The sequence below is a fragment of the Callorhinchus milii genome, unplaced genomic scaffold (assembly GCF_018977255.1).
Source record: "Callorhinchus milii isolate IMCB2004 unplaced genomic scaffold, IMCB_Cmil_1.0 Scaffold7, whole genome shotgun sequence".
In the NCBI taxonomy this organism is placed as follows: domain Eukaryota; kingdom Metazoa; phylum Chordata; class Chondrichthyes; order Chimaeriformes; family Callorhinchidae; genus Callorhinchus; species Callorhinchus milii.
Window position 1 is genome coordinate 11343080 of NW_024704748.1, and position 15554 is coordinate 11358633.

At 37.3% G+C, this 15554-nt stretch overlaps 1 protein-coding gene across 8 annotated transcripts in view; it reads right to left on the minus strand.

Annotated features, from left to right (window-relative positions):
• The window catches only part of dlg5a (discs, large homolog 5a (Drosophila)), a 77044-nt gene that overhangs the window by 26634 nt on the left and 34856 nt on the right, over nucleotides 1-15554 (minus strand). For 5 of the 8 annotated variants that reach the window (XM_042336737.1, XM_007898476.1, XM_007898447.1 and 2 more), the window contains exons 6-12: nucleotides 14171-14354; nucleotides 5873-6144; nucleotides 4933-5245; nucleotides 3819-4049; nucleotides 2512-2711; nucleotides 1723-1848; nucleotides 151-283 (exon numbers count right to left, since the gene is read on the minus strand). In XM_042336737.1, coding sequence (XP_042192671.1) covers nucleotides 151-283; nucleotides 1723-1848; nucleotides 2512-2711; nucleotides 3819-4049; nucleotides 4933-5245; nucleotides 5873-6144; nucleotides 14171-14354 — 1459 coding nt within the window. The remainder of the gene's footprint in view (nucleotides 1-150; nucleotides 284-1722; nucleotides 1849-2511; nucleotides 2712-3818; nucleotides 4050-4932; nucleotides 5246-5872; nucleotides 6145-14170; nucleotides 14355-15554) is intronic. The other 3 variants (XM_007898485.1, XM_007898484.1, XM_007898455.1) reach the window with 1 other exon arrangement.

The following is a 15554-nucleotide window of genomic DNA, read 5'->3' on the forward strand; positions in this document are numbered from 1 at the left end:
TATCACACATGACCAAAAAATCCAAAGTGAAAAGATTCTATTCCTTAGCATGGACATTCACTCCCTCCCCACCAACCTCATGAGCACAAATATAATTCAAATTGAAATTTCACAATTGTACTCCAAATGATAAATGATTTAGAAGCATACCCTGTCCTTTGCAAATTCAACAACTTCAGTCTCCCATTCAAGAGAATCTGTGTCAATAGCTGAATCATGGGAATTGTGAGCCATAAGTTGCCGAATCCGTGCCTCCTTCTCCAACTGGTTCTCCATCTTCTCCCTATACCAAGATGCGAGAACAAAATCCACACAGAAAATTAATGCAGTAGAACCGCATTATATTGCATATTTGTTTATAGCATAGGAAGTGATCCTCTTAAAAAGGCTCAATATCCTTAGAAGCAACAAGATTATGGGTACAGTGGATAACAAATACAGTTTTTCACATCCCCTCAGCACCAGGAAATTGGACCCCTTGGAAACCAGAGGCTCAAGAATGTGAAGCAGCATTGACCCTAGTGGCAACTTTGTATTCAAGCTCAATGGCTGGACAGGTTCCTTGCCTAAGAGGACCAGGCAGCTGCTGTTTATGCATTCATCTGGTAAGAGTCACTTCTGTCAACAGTTAGACTGTAAATGTGAAACTTTGCTGCCTGCCGCTCCTAAGCTTAATTGCAATCAACGAGAATAAGTGCTAAACAAATCAGACTGGTTAGAGAGAAAGAGACAGAGAGAGAATGAGTAATATTACTTTCCATCTTGTCCACATTCAATATAAAAGTTACTGTTCACAAGCTCAGCTGTGCTTACTCCTTAAACAAACTTCTGTTTGCTCATTTAAGGCTTGCTGACTGTTTGAATCAGAGAATGAAACACTTTGTTTCTAAATGAGAAAAATTCCAAAAGAAATTGCACTGATTTCTGGGCACGTTTACTCGCATCAACTAAGGGCCCTGTTCTGAAGTTGTCACTTTCACCCTCTTCAAATAAAAAGTGTTTGCCAACTCTTTTATCCCATTAAAAAGCCAGGTTCTAGTTTTCTTTAGCTTCTGGACATCAGCTATAGTGCAAACAGCCTAGACTGTGGGAACTTGAACTTAGCAAATACATTTGTTAGAAACACAATGTCACTTCTCATCTTTATAAATTTATTTTGATTAATATATATTTAGCTTTGTTTGAATACATTTTGTGCGCTGTAATTTGGCTTTGCTGATTGCATAATCAATATGGTGATTCTATCTCAATTGAAAACATTTTAATTGAATAAATAAATGTTTTGAAATTGTCATGCACAGCAAACACCTTCATTTGCGTACATCCAAGCGAAGTGTAGTTGCACAATCCTGGTAGTTTCTTTTAGACAAAGGCTCATTTTCATTACTCCACTCTGGCTCTCCTGGAGATGACAGAGGGAGATGCGAGGGGCCATGATCAATTAACCACTTATATTTTAAAGAAATAAAATCATTTATTAACTTTGAAAGATTTAATGGGTTCAGCTTTTTGTTATTCCTACCCGTTGAAGTCTATTCTCAAGATGCGACACTAACTACATAAATTTACAAATTAAATAAATTCATATGTTTCAGAGAGTGCTTATTGCATAGCTTTAAGTGGTGTAACTAGGTCCAAAACACAATGAGCATGCCACATTATCCTGTATCAGAACAGACTGGAATAAAAGCAATAGGATTTAAAAGTAGGAATGTTACGTACTTCAGTTCCTTCAGCTCACGAGTAGCATCATTCTTTTGTTTCAACATGTCGTCCAGATCGCGAAGAGCTTCAGCCAGGTCACTCACTGCCCGGTCCCTTTCCCGACGCAGATTATCACACAGAGTTCTACATGAAAGAAAGGATTAAACATTCTAGGTAAAACAAACGCAAACCAAAAGTGCATAATCTTTCCTGTAACAAACATAACACAGCAGTTGAACTTGAGACAAGTTCCAACACAATATCAGAATTCCTGGTGAGGGGACCATCATGAAGTATGACCAAAACATTCTTACACCAAAGGTCCTAATTTCCCAGATGCAAATAGCTGCTGTCACCAATCACACCAGTGAACTCACTGATATATGCTTATTATAAGAGGATCAGGAGAACATTTTCTGGATGTCCATCACTGGTAAGAAATATTGTTCAAAACATTCCTGCCAATTCAAGGATTTGGAACAAAGTACTCATAACACAACTACGTTAGCATTGCTATACGTTTTCTTTCCTCCTATGCATACTGGAAATTTACTGAAAAATTGAGGCTCAGCTGTGATATTTTTCCCCCTAACCTGGTTAATGGTTAACTCAGTCAACAACAACGCTGTCGAGGCTCACATGCGATGGATGATCCTTTTGGTGATGTACCAGACATTGAGTGACTGATACCCAAAGAACCATACCCATGAGTAATGGTGTGGGGGGTGGAAGGAAGGTAGAGGATTCTTAAAAAACAAAAATGCATTGTTAACCCACAGAGACAAACTGAGGTGCATCTATGCTTACCGTATGCTCTCTCTTTCTGCCACTATCTTATCACGTTCTTGAAACGCCCAGTCTCGCCTTCGTTTTGCGACTTCTGCTTCTTGTATACCCTCCTTCAGCTCCTGGGCCATGGCTTCACATTGCTTCCGAAGCATCTCAATCTCTTTACTTGCTCTTTCCATATCCAGTGTGGCTGAATCTTGTTTCTGTAAATTCAAACACTAAAAAATTTGTGCTGCTTTGAAAATTTCACTGGGATTTGCAATTCTATGCTGTTAAACAGCAATACAATCAACTTCTGAAATCTCATTAAAACAGGCTTAACAGAGTATCACATTTATTCTGTCAGGAGTCTGGTAAAACATCAGATATTCAAGCTTCATAAACATTTTATTTTAAAAAGTTATATTTGATAAAAAGGGCCTTTTCTCCTCATTCACTTGGAGTAAAATACATTTTATGTAGAGTTAATTGTTTTTACTAAATTGTATTTTGTTCAAGAACATGTATTTTGCATTATTCTTAATATGACAAAAACTAAATATTGAACTTCCAAATGTAAACAAAATAATGTGGATACACTACCAAGTAATAGAATAAAATCTTTTTTGTGGCACATTTTAGACAGACACACAGACAGACATTTTGTCTTTATTAGAAAAAAAATATGCCCACAACACTCCACCTTACGATGAGGTATAAATCGTGTCTCCAAGTCAATTGGTTATTGCGATATTGGTAGACAGACACACAGACAGACATTTCAGCTTTATTAGTATAGATGTATCTGTTTAGAAGGGTGTGTGATTTTCTCTGTTGCTACTTTGTTGCAGAATACCAAGCATAGCTATTTTGTTGCAGAATACCACGCATTTTTGTTAAAGCAGTTATTAATATAATTCATCAATGATAGGAGACACCGCCCCAAAAAAATTGGCCATGGACACTCCCTCTCACAAGACCTTTCCAATATAAATCATGCCTCTATGTCAAGGATTCACCTTCATAAATCAATTGATAACTGTCAAACACCCTCAACCACTATTTTAACCAGTAATTATTATCTTTCTTTGGTGATCTATGAATGACAATAAATTGACTGGAGAAGCAATGGATTTGCATTGGTATGAGATATTTTACCCAAAATTAATTCCAGCAAAATTAATTTAAAATTATTACATTTCATGTGTTTCTCAAAATTGGGACATTTGTTTCAAGAAAGTGAAAATTCGCATCTTGAACCATTCCTTAGGTTGATGGTGGCTAATGCAATGGTAAGGAAAAAAGTATGGCACATAGTATAGCGAAGTACAACTTCAGCAGCTCACCTGTCGAGCCTGGTAGTATTCACGTAGCAACTGATCTCTCTGGATGATGGCTTCTGTTCTTTCCTTCCGAGCAACATCTCTCTCTTCCTTCACAGTCTCAATATCCTTGCAAGCCTGATCAAGCTCCTTCTGTGCTTCAGCTTTGTCCTTCACTTCATGGCAGTACTTCTCCAGCAATTCATTCCTTTCACAGATAGCACAGTCACGCTCCATCAGTGCAGAATGAAGCTCCTGTAGATTAGTCAGAGGGCACAAAACACCTTATGACATTACAAGCATGAATTCTTATATGGCTCTCATTTTTAGAAAAATCATTTTCAATAAAGTTTTCAACAAATTTATAATTGTTTTGGACCAAGGTCTTTAACCCAAGTCACAATCGTGTGCAAATTTGCTGCCGGATTAGCTTACAACTATACTTATTGCACATTATAATGTATCTTGTGACACTTTGAGACATTCACGACGTAAACTGCTATTATTACATGCAAGCGTTATTATTCTAAATTGTTATGATCTGTATTATGTTTTACTTCCCATTATGGCCACTTGGTGGCATTGTACCAAAACATAATGCGATTTTAAACGGCGACACGGAGCAGGTAATACAACATAACAAAAGATGCACTGGATTCCATTGACAAAGGTGAAATAAAACCTGGGCTACCTGCACATCAGCCACCTGAATTTGTTGTGCAATGTTGCTTGCCATATTTTGAACCATTGCCAAAAAGACGGGTTGAAAATGAACCAAATATGTCGCGTTTCATGGTAGAATGTCGACATAATAAATCAAGAGTGGCACAAATGGGCACACGTTTGGGTAACCAGAAGTACGACGTGCCAATTCCCACCTACAAAACGAGTTCTAATAAGATTCCAGGAAGAAATCTCATCACGAAATACCACAAATTAAACCCCACAAATACATCAACATCTGCATCAATATTTAGACCAAATGCCAGTGGGTTGCAAACCTCAAATATGTGCTGAAGTATTTCATCTCTCTGAAGTGTAAGACATCAAAGAAACTATCTCCAGTTCAGTGCTTGCTTCAGGTATTGCTCATTGAACAAGGAATTACATGGATGCAACTGTGCTATTGTGATCTCACCTGCCGTAGAGCTTCAAGTTCTTCTCCAGCCACTTTTCTCTCAGAGGAGGTGTTCTTCAGGTGACCCTGGGCTAACTCCAGCTCTGTCTGCAACTTGTCGATCTCCTTGTGTACCTGGTCTCTCTCACTCATGACCAAACGATACTCATTCAACACTGTGTCTCTCTCTTCCTTGTACTTCTCTGCGTCCTTCACTGCTTTCAGCTGTAACGTCTTGTATCGAGTCATCTCAGTCTGTAACCGTTCCATTTCCCTCTGGAGCTCTTTGTTCTGTACCGTTGCCTTGCTTAATTCTTGCTGTATCAAATCATACCTTAAACATTTTGTTAAGAGAGGAATTAGTCTTTAATTTCAGTGCTAATTGTGAGATGTTACTGGTGCAGATTAGCTGCGATGTTCATTTCTTTAACAACACAGAGACTTTGATGCAAAAACTATACATAATAAGTGTTATTTATTACAAAAGTCATTATACTTTACAGTATATTCCATGAAGCACTTTGAGACATCTCGAAGATATAACAAGGCGTTATATATCAAATGCAAAGAATATTAAAACAATGGCAGACAGAATTTTTTCATATAAAAAGCATATCTCATAGCAGAGTCAAATCTCAAACTTTTATTTAATGCTAGGATCAATGTGAGGTCATCTCTGTAGACAAGAGGTTTTCACAATGAGCATTTACTGTGCATCTGTGGCTGTGCTACAAACAGTTAAAAACATTTATTATTATTAATAAATTTGAAATCCTGTCTCTCCAAGCCACGCCCCAAATTTCAGTGGGGAAAGTAAGAACACAGCATGGCTAACCCTCTTATGTTCCCTCCTCCAAATCTTAATCAAATCAAATAATTAGCTGCTTTATTGTATTTCATCAATTCAAAAGATCAGCATTTCATCAACTGTAACTTTTCTATAATCAAAATAGTCCCTCACCTCTTCAATGTGGATAAATATTGTTGCTGTACAGATGTTTTCTCTACAACAGCAACATCTGTCTGTTTCATCAGCATTTCATTCTGTTTCTGGGAGCGCCGATTCTCTTCCTCTAACCGCTCCAGACGACTGAGGTCAGTGTTATGATTGGCAATTTTCTCATTGTACCGTTTCCTTAGTGCATCATAATCTTTTTTTAAGCCTTCTAACTTGTCCATAGCAGTATCGTATAATTTATTTAGAATCTCTGATGAACCGTTCTCTTTCATAACCTGCAAATAAACAGAAAGGATTAAATGCATTTTCAAATTTCAGACTTCTGCATTTACTTCAATTAGTTTAATCCATTTGGCTTTCATTTTACCAATGTGTGAGATTCCTCCAAAACATTGCTGCATAGTGCACTAATAGTTTTTATTATGACGAATGATAGCCTCATCTTAATGTTTATTTCCCATTCAGTTGTCGGCTTATCCTTCTTGTTGGGAGGGGGTACTTACTGTACTTTTATGCAGGATAGTATTCTTTGCCTGAACATATAAATTTCTCAGGCTTTTTTCATACAGGCAAACTGCCCTACAAAGGACAAAGTAACATGACATAAAACAAATAATTTACTTTTCTTCTTATTTGTCTCCTCTTTTGGGTGGGGAAATTTCACATGAAGAACTAAAAGTGGCTTACAAATTTGGTGCATAGTACAGAAAAGTTTAGTTCTCCATTTTCCCCTTTCCAGCTCTTTTAATAAACAAAACAGTGATCAGAATACACCAGACATTGAGAAACAAGGAAGCCAATCAGATTGCAGGATACCTCTATTTCAATGCCAGCTACAATGTAATATTAAACAACTAATAAGATCAACTAATTGTTTCATTGTAACCATTGAAAGCTCCTACCACATTACCACTTGAGTAGAAACTCAGTCTATTGCTACTTAAGTTAATCAAACAGAGTTAAGTTATTCTTTAATAAATATTACATTTTATCTGTGGGCCATCACTGCATAAATGGAATACGAAGGAATTTTTAAAAAGAGCACACGGAAATTGGGTCGAGCCTCGTTATAATGTGGTGCTCTAAATCCATAAAATCTAAACCTTTCCTATAACTACAACAGCAATTTGCATTTATATAGTGTCCTTCATGCAGGTTAGAGCCTCAGAGTGATGGAGGCTGCGATACATCCTTACAACTTGGTTACTACATGACGGCCAGTTACTGCACTGAAAGGCAAAACTGATTTTCAGTTCATTAGGTCTTGGCATCTGAGTGTTGCACATGTGTAGGCCACCCGCATGTGGTGTGAATGAGGACCACAACCTAATAGCTCTCCAACCAATTTAGTACCATTATCAAAACATCTTATAACAAGGCAACACTGTAAAAGGGATATTTTAATTTACACTATGCCAACAACCAAATTTGGCACAAAACTTCACAATGCTAAAAATGATCAATAATTGCAGTCATACCCATTTACACTCTACTCTGGTATTGCTGAACAATTAACAATTAATTCTAATGGGGATTATGTGGCATACAACAGACTGTAATACAATCCTTTCACCTTGGAAAACAAACACATGCAAGAAAATAATGCAGTAACGAGAAAAGGCTTTTCACTCCATACAACTCAACCTGCTGTTTGGATTGGAACCTGGTTCAAATCTAGTTTAGTCAGATAGGATGTCAGTCTCATCTCTCTAACGTTTACAAAAAGCTCTACGCAAAGCAGCCTCAAATGACTCCATGTCCACAGCGTAAGACTGCCCTCAATTTCATACTAATAATCACTAGACTGAACCATCAATCAGAAATACTATAAAGATGTCTGCTTTGGAAAAGGGAAATGAACAGCTGATGTGCAAGTGTCAAATTGCAGTCTGCAGGACAAATCAGCTATTAAAGGCATCAATTTGATTTGGAGCCTCACTCCTGAAACCAACTCTTGAGCTGATTTGACCCACCTTCCTGCCATATAAATTCAGTTTAGAATGCAGTGAATGTTTAATGAAAGTATAAGTAAAAAGCTTCTTGAATTAAAAAAAAACAAACTGCTTATTACTTCGCTTGAACTTTCCATTTTTAAATCGAAAATAAAATCCATCAGAAAAAATTGACATCTCATAAATCACTCAAAAGTTCATAGGCTGACAGCACATTTGATATACAGTATTTATAAATTAGCCCAAGTGGTAAGTGCTGCTTTCTTTAATTGAAGTATTGTGCTAAGATCATAAAAGATAAAGGTCAACTGTGGCTTTGAAGTTTGTCTTTTAAAAAAAGGGAAAAAACTCACCATAGGCATTTAATTTGAAGAATTAAATGGTATATTAAAAATGAAACATTTAAAAATTCTCACTGTGTTTGCAGATCACTGCAGCATTTCCAAGGCTAGGTGATTAAACATACTATATCTTTACTTAATCTCAGCTACTGCCAACATTCAGTAATTCAATGAGAGCAAAATGTACCATGTGAGGTTAAAATGAGAGCTAAGTGACTGTGGTGTAGGAAATATAGCAAGGATAACAAATGAAAACACCATTATGTAAAAAAGTAGATAATTAAAGGAGTAGCAACAGATCTTTCCTTAAATCCCAACAGTCATGAAGTTCCAGAAGCCAAAACCTGCAGTTTTTCAACACAGGCACTAGGTGGTGCTTTTCTCAAAAGTAATAAGAGCATCTCATCGGAAGATCACAAAAGAGGAATGGGTGAGGATCTTCAGCGCCTTGGGACATCCTCCCGACGTGAAAGGCGCTCTATAAATGGAATCTTGTTGTTGTTGTTCAGCTGCACCCACTCAATCTCATCCTTCACAAGAATAGAAGTTTATATGAAGAAGGCTATTCAGCCCATTTGATCTCATCCGTCCAGAAAATCTACCTTACCATCCTTCTTTTAAAAATGTCTAGTGTCCAGTCCTCAACCACCCTATTATTATAATTCGGCCATTCAATCCACGACTGTTTGTGGATACAGCTGTGCGCAATTGGCTGCTACGTATCGCCCCCAAAATATACAGTCAATTCACTTTACAGGATATTCTGTGAAGCGCCTTGAGATGTGTCGAAGATGTGATAAGGTGCGCTATCAAATGCAAGGATTATTATTATCTCTTTTCAAGATTGAAGAGCCCTAGTTTGTAAAATTACTGCTCATAGGTTGTTCCTCAAATACTGGGAAACATCCTCCTTGCTCTCCTCTGCACTGGCATGTTGGCCTGGACAGCACCTTTGTGCCTTTCCTTGTTTTTCCTTCACCCGGAGGCTTGTGATGAAACCATAAGCAGTTCTGGTCTGACATAAGAGCAATATTGCAACCAAACTTCACTGAACTCCCAAGAAACAGTTCAATGTTGTACATCTAAGTAAAGAATTCTACTAATACAGCTCTTTGTTACATTACACTAAACTTAAGCTAATTACTTCTCTGAATAAGCATCCTGATGTAACCATAAAAACGGAAATACAAATGTACTGAACCTCTATTATCTCATGCACATGGAGGAATCACATGCCACATGATCAAAGTCTTTAGATTACCAATGCAAACCATACATCAACATCAGCTGTGTAAGCCCAAGTGCATATGGCCTGTATGGAGCAAATTCATTTCCAAAGCTCTATTGTATATTTTGACTGATTTTGTAAGTTATTTCTAAAAAAGTAACATGGCGGCTTTATTTTCTGGATGTCCAGGGGGGGGAAGAGGGAGAGGATGATAGTTATGGGCTTGTTCGACAGGTGATGAACGGTGTGAGTTAACTTAGCACTTACAGTTCACTGTTAAAAAGGGCGATCTGCTGCTGTGAATGTTCTGAAGAGGTAGAAAAAGCAGTTTGCTTTTTTAAATTGCAACAACTACATTCAAGAAGCAGTTAAGTCAAAGATTAAATGACCAGTAGTATTTGTTAAGCTATACGTGGAGCAATAGTTTAAAATGCTACAAGCATTAAGGGTATGCGTGTAAGTATGTCATAATGCTTTCCACTGTTTTAGGAATAGCCAATGGTAAATAAATCATTAAGCTTAACCCATATGTACGCAACAAGCATTGTGCTTTATATATGCACAATAGCTGATTCCACATCAGCGTTTTCCTTGTGCATGATGTATGACTTACTTTTTATACTTATTTTTGATAGGTTTAAGTGGGTTTCATTAGTGTATAAAATCCAACTGACGGAAATGCACAAAGTGTCCGCAAAACATAAATAGTCCAGTAGCTTCAGAAACTCCAAATGTGAAGGGCAAACCCAAGGAGCACAAAGCTCCACTTGTGCAGTTTACAGTGACCTTTGAGCCCCAAGCCTGCCAAGTGGTTACTTTGTTTGCATAAACTTCACTTTTGAATGTTAAAGCTTTAACTCAAAGTTCAAAAATTGTTTTCACAGTCACACGAAAGCAGTTCCACTTATACCTTTACTTACTTTAATGTACAGTAGTCGGTTTGACAAACAGCTCTTTTCATGAACCAAATGAACCATGGGCTTAACATTTCCAAGAACCTTTGCTACATCGCTGCTTCAGCTCTTTCTTTCCAAACCATGAACTTTTCTACATAAAAATATCTCCCCCTTGGAGATGTGTCAGCCAAACATTTATATATAGTTCCAAAATGTTCACTCCATTCATCCTGCAAGAGCTTTCCTTTTCTAATCTGAACTTAAAATGCATTCATCAAACAAGTACCATTGTCCTACATGAATAGAAGCTGTGAACCTGAATAAGCAGGCTTTATTCAATCATTCCCTTGGCCTTTAAGTGTCTCAGTCTTGTAGGAAAAATGTCATCTATTACAGCTCTTCTTAGAAAAAAGATCAGCCTGATGCATCAGCATGGCTTTTTTTGGGTGTGGGGGTGGTGGGGAAGAGAAGAGAAAAATAAGCACCATTATCAGTTTATCTTAAAGACACCATTCTTTAAAAATATTTATAGTTTTCAAAAACATCAAAGGAAGGAAATTATTTGTTTCAAATTGTACACTGCAATATTAGCATTCTATTTGCAATGGTGAAAAAATAATCAGATTGTTTTCAAAGAGCAAAGAGCACTACAAAACACGTTAGTTAAAATATTTATCGTTTTTATAACCATTTTAAACTGAGTTCAGGCAATTTATTGGTGTATTGATTTTAACAAGAATGTGCATTTGTAGTGAAAGCTACACTTACAAAATGATCCTCTATTTCAAATTTAGAATATACCTTACAAGCATTTTCAAATACTGTATGTCTGTCACTCACTGGAGATACCTGAAAATGAGCTGACTGAAGACACACTGCAAATACAGTGGCAAAACTACAAGGGTGTCAATTTTTGCACAGAGTTAATGTTCATGTATTAATGTAACATTATATTAACTCTAGACAAATTAAGATACTGTTCAGAATGAATTTGGTCTTTTTTTTGACACACCACAACACAACTGTTATTGTAACCAACTCTAGACAGACTGGTGGTGCTGTTAACAGTGTGATGCTTTCATAGAATAACAAGGCAACAAAATCACATTGAGATTCCCACACAGCAAGATCCCAAATATAGCCAGGATGTCATGGAGATGCACTCAGTGGAACCAGGAAGAGGAGGGGGGTGGGAAGAGTGGGCCGGTCGCTGCTCTTCTCTCTCCTCCCTCCCTCCACGAGACTCACACACCTCCAGATGATTATTTGCAAAGTTATATGAAAGACCTGGGAGCAGGTTGGTGCTCTTGGCTAGAGAACATGCAGCACTAAAAAGAGGGAAGAAATGGCACTGGAAATGTGTTTTAGATTTTTTTAAAAAATCATGTCCTGTTTAATCTTCAAGGCTGTTCTCTCTTACAAATTTGCAGCTTCATGTAGATATGGTCAAAGTTTTATTGTTTCAGTTTAATTAATCATTTAAACTGAAAAAGTACAGTTGGCAGGCTCAGCTAAATAACAGAATAGCAATTTAAAATTTATGTGCTATGCATTGTAGAATGAGCTTCCCTGAAACGTAACAGAATCTATACTGAACAATAACCCATTTGTCAACATTCACAAAAATGATGTACTGAATTATTCAATTCCTTTCACAAACAGTAAGTTTCAAATCATCCCCAGAATGGCTTGGCAACGACTGACCGATATGTGCTGCCATCAAAACTGAAATTTATCAGGTTATACAAATAATATTGAGCCTTGCACCTTTTTATGAGTGGGTAATTGCTTCAAACCAATAGCTCCTTTAAGTAATGTTGCAAAAGTTCAATATATTCTCATCATTATGATACTTTCATAGAATAATGACATTATTGTTTACCTTACCCCAAACTTTTAATTATATAATTACTGGTTATAAACTTTTAATCTTCCAGATTTTTTTGAAAGAAGAGTTAAATGTTTAAAAAGCAGCAACATTTTTTAAAGAATCAACTATAGCGGTTTCACCCAATGGCAAGATAAAGAAAAGTGAAGGTTTAAACAAATAACTAAACAGTAAATCTTGAACAAGTTCCATTCGGGCAGCATGACCTACAAATTATTTTGATGCTGAAGGAACAGTAGCTCTTTTCTTTGGCATAATAGTTGTATGATTGGACCAATTATTTTATCTTCTTGCTTCCGAGTGTTTTAGTCAACAAATTAGATTCTGATTGTCTGTAATGACACAGCTACATTTAATGTTACTCTGTAATTACTGAAGGAAGACATCTTTTGGGGAAGGTTAGTTACAGTGATTGTTTTCTCCTTTCAATGGCAGACCACAAGACATTCCTTATCACCAAGCATAATAATCCAGAGATAAGTTACATTCTGAGGTCAGTAAAAACTGTGATTTAAACATTGATTCCAAGATCAAATCCAGTCCTCTATCAATCCATCTATCAGTTCTTCAATTCAAACCCACCATTGATATTTATCTATGCAGTTTAATTTGGATTATATTATTGATCCAAACTTCGTTCATTTCAAAGCATATTGTCCCCATTTCCTTCATTATTTAACCACAAATCTTGATCCTGGGCAACAATCCTCTAAAATAAAATTGGTCACCCATTCCATGGCTGTTTTGTGGGACATTGCTGTGCGCAACCACCTGACGCATTTCATCTAGGCTGTACTGTAAACTCTAATCCACTTTACAGTATATCATGTGAAGCGTTTTGACACGTCTCAACGATGTTATAAGGCACTATATCATATATAAAGATTATTATAGATCACAACATGGATCAAGAAGCTGAGAAGGAAATTGCAATGTCAAGGAACATTGAACCCTATTTTATTAATGAACATTATTACAGCACTGATTGGTCCAACACAAGTGGTCAAATTATCAGGTCAGCAGGAAGGACAGAATTGACAGTGAGCCATCAAGCCGCCACTCAATGACATTTCCTGGGGAATACCTTCAGGCTGCAGATGGGGGAAAAAATCAATTGCTGCCCTCTGTTCATCTACTCACAGTGAAAAGCTAGTAATTACACAGCAACATTTGAATTGTTTAGAAAATCAATAAATGAAAATGAATAAGAAATAAATAAGTGCTCTAAAAAAAACATTAAATAAAGAGTAGAAAACCGCAGCACAGGCAGTGTGTTGAGACTGCAGAATGTGAGAAACTGTGGACAGTCCCAGATGATCATATCTGTGGGAAATGACTATGGGTAGACGAATTGTCTGAAATGTGAATATGGCTTCTCCCGAAATTATAGAGATTCTAGTTTCAGCAGCAGCAACTTAAGATATATTACATAGAATTACATAAAATATACAGCACAGAAACAGGCCATTCGGCCCAACTAGTCTTTGGCAGTGTTTATGCTCCACGTGAGCCTCCTCTTGCCCTCCCTCAACTAAGCCTATCAGCTCATACTAATCCTTTTGTTGAAATCCATCAAAAAATACCATCTCCAAGGATGGAGGATCCCATTATGATGGTCAATTAGACATTGTCTTTATGTTAAAAAATCTCATTGAAATAAGTACAATAATAGTACATATTTCCCATAAAAACATTTGGATTATGGGACAATTTAGCAAAACATACTTTACACAGTCAATGCGGAGTCCATTGTTGCTTTCAAGAGGGAATTAGACAGGCATATGAAAGAGAGAGACTTGAAGGGGTATGGGGATAAAGCGAGGCAGGCAAGCAGTAGGATTAAATTGATCTCTTTGCTCTGCGAGTCTGTGCAGATTCAATGGGTCGAATGGCCTCCTTCTGCTTACTATGTTTCATCCTTTTTCTTATATTTCTACCCTTAAACTACAGTTATTTGTAATCGAAGTTTTTGTATGATTATGTGCGTAACACCTACTTGTTGCTGTTGACACCGCAGTTCAGTTATCTCCTTCTGATCCTCCTCATGAAGCCGCTTTAGCTCCTCACAGGTCTGTTGAACATGGTTATGGTCCCTTAGCAACTGGGTGTTCTCTCTCCTGATGGCTTCCATTTCCTCCTTCAGCTGAGACTGGTCATTTCGGAGGTGGCTGTGCAATGTGCTGGAATAACAAAAAAAAGTCAGTGATCTAGGAGCAAAAATAAATTCTCATCCTTGTCACACTGACAATGTGCTGAAGAAGGGCATAATGCTGATTTCTATGTCTAAATACCTATTTGTAAATATTTGGTCAAATCTCTCCAACAACTAATTTAATATGAATCCATGGTTTTCTTGGGCTCTTTTACAACTGTGGATATGGGGGTTAGGGCCTAGAGAGAGATCAGGCAGAGCGAGTCTGAGGGAAGGAAGCTGGTACTTATTTGCTGCCTAGATATATTACATATTCCCCAGGTATCTGACCTGCGTTTTCTGTGGGGGAGGGGAAAATGAAGAGAAAATTGTACCTATATACCAAGAGGGACAAGCCTTTTTGACCCATGCTCATTGTACACAAGTGCATCTGCCTGGCCATACGTTTATTTACACTTATCTGTCAAAGGTAAAACATTTGGAATTTTAAAGGAATGAGGTAGATAGTACTGACCGATTCTGGACTGGCCCTTATGGAGGATGATGTCTGTGAGACATCTGCAAGAGTTTTTTTTCTCCAGTCTGTCCACCCGCCACCCCACAATACAGGCTTTGTCTTTTGCGTCATGCAAGAGTGCATAAGTGAGGGAAGAAATGGTGTTTGCTTTCCAATCAGCAAGATGAAGCAGCTGCCCCACCAGACCAGGTTCATAACCGTATTGGATAAAGGGAGGGAGAGAAGAGAACTTGTTCCTACTCTTGGAATTTGGCTCTCATCACTACATCGAGGCATTTAATTCCAGTTTCGCCCTGGCGAAGGGTGAAGCCTCTATTATCTATTTCAGGAAATCTTGAGTCACTGCTTCCATTTTTGAGTAACAATAATAATATAATGATAATCCTTGCATTTGATATAGCACCTTATATCGCTGAGATGTCTCAAAGAGCTTCACAGGACACACTGCTCCTTGTATAAAAATGAACAGGGTTAAAATCACTTTTCTGCTCCCATCCAAACTGAAATTGGTTAACTGAAATCAAACACCTATTTTGTTGGCTGAACATTCAGGCCATACAGTTAAACTGTAAGGACAGAAACATTATCAGATAGAGTTTCAAGACTGATCTCTTCCCTGTAATTCAATCACCCAAATTCTGACAAAGACATAACAAAGTTCCAGTGCATTGAGTAATTAAATTATGATATTTAATTCTCTTCACAGCTTCT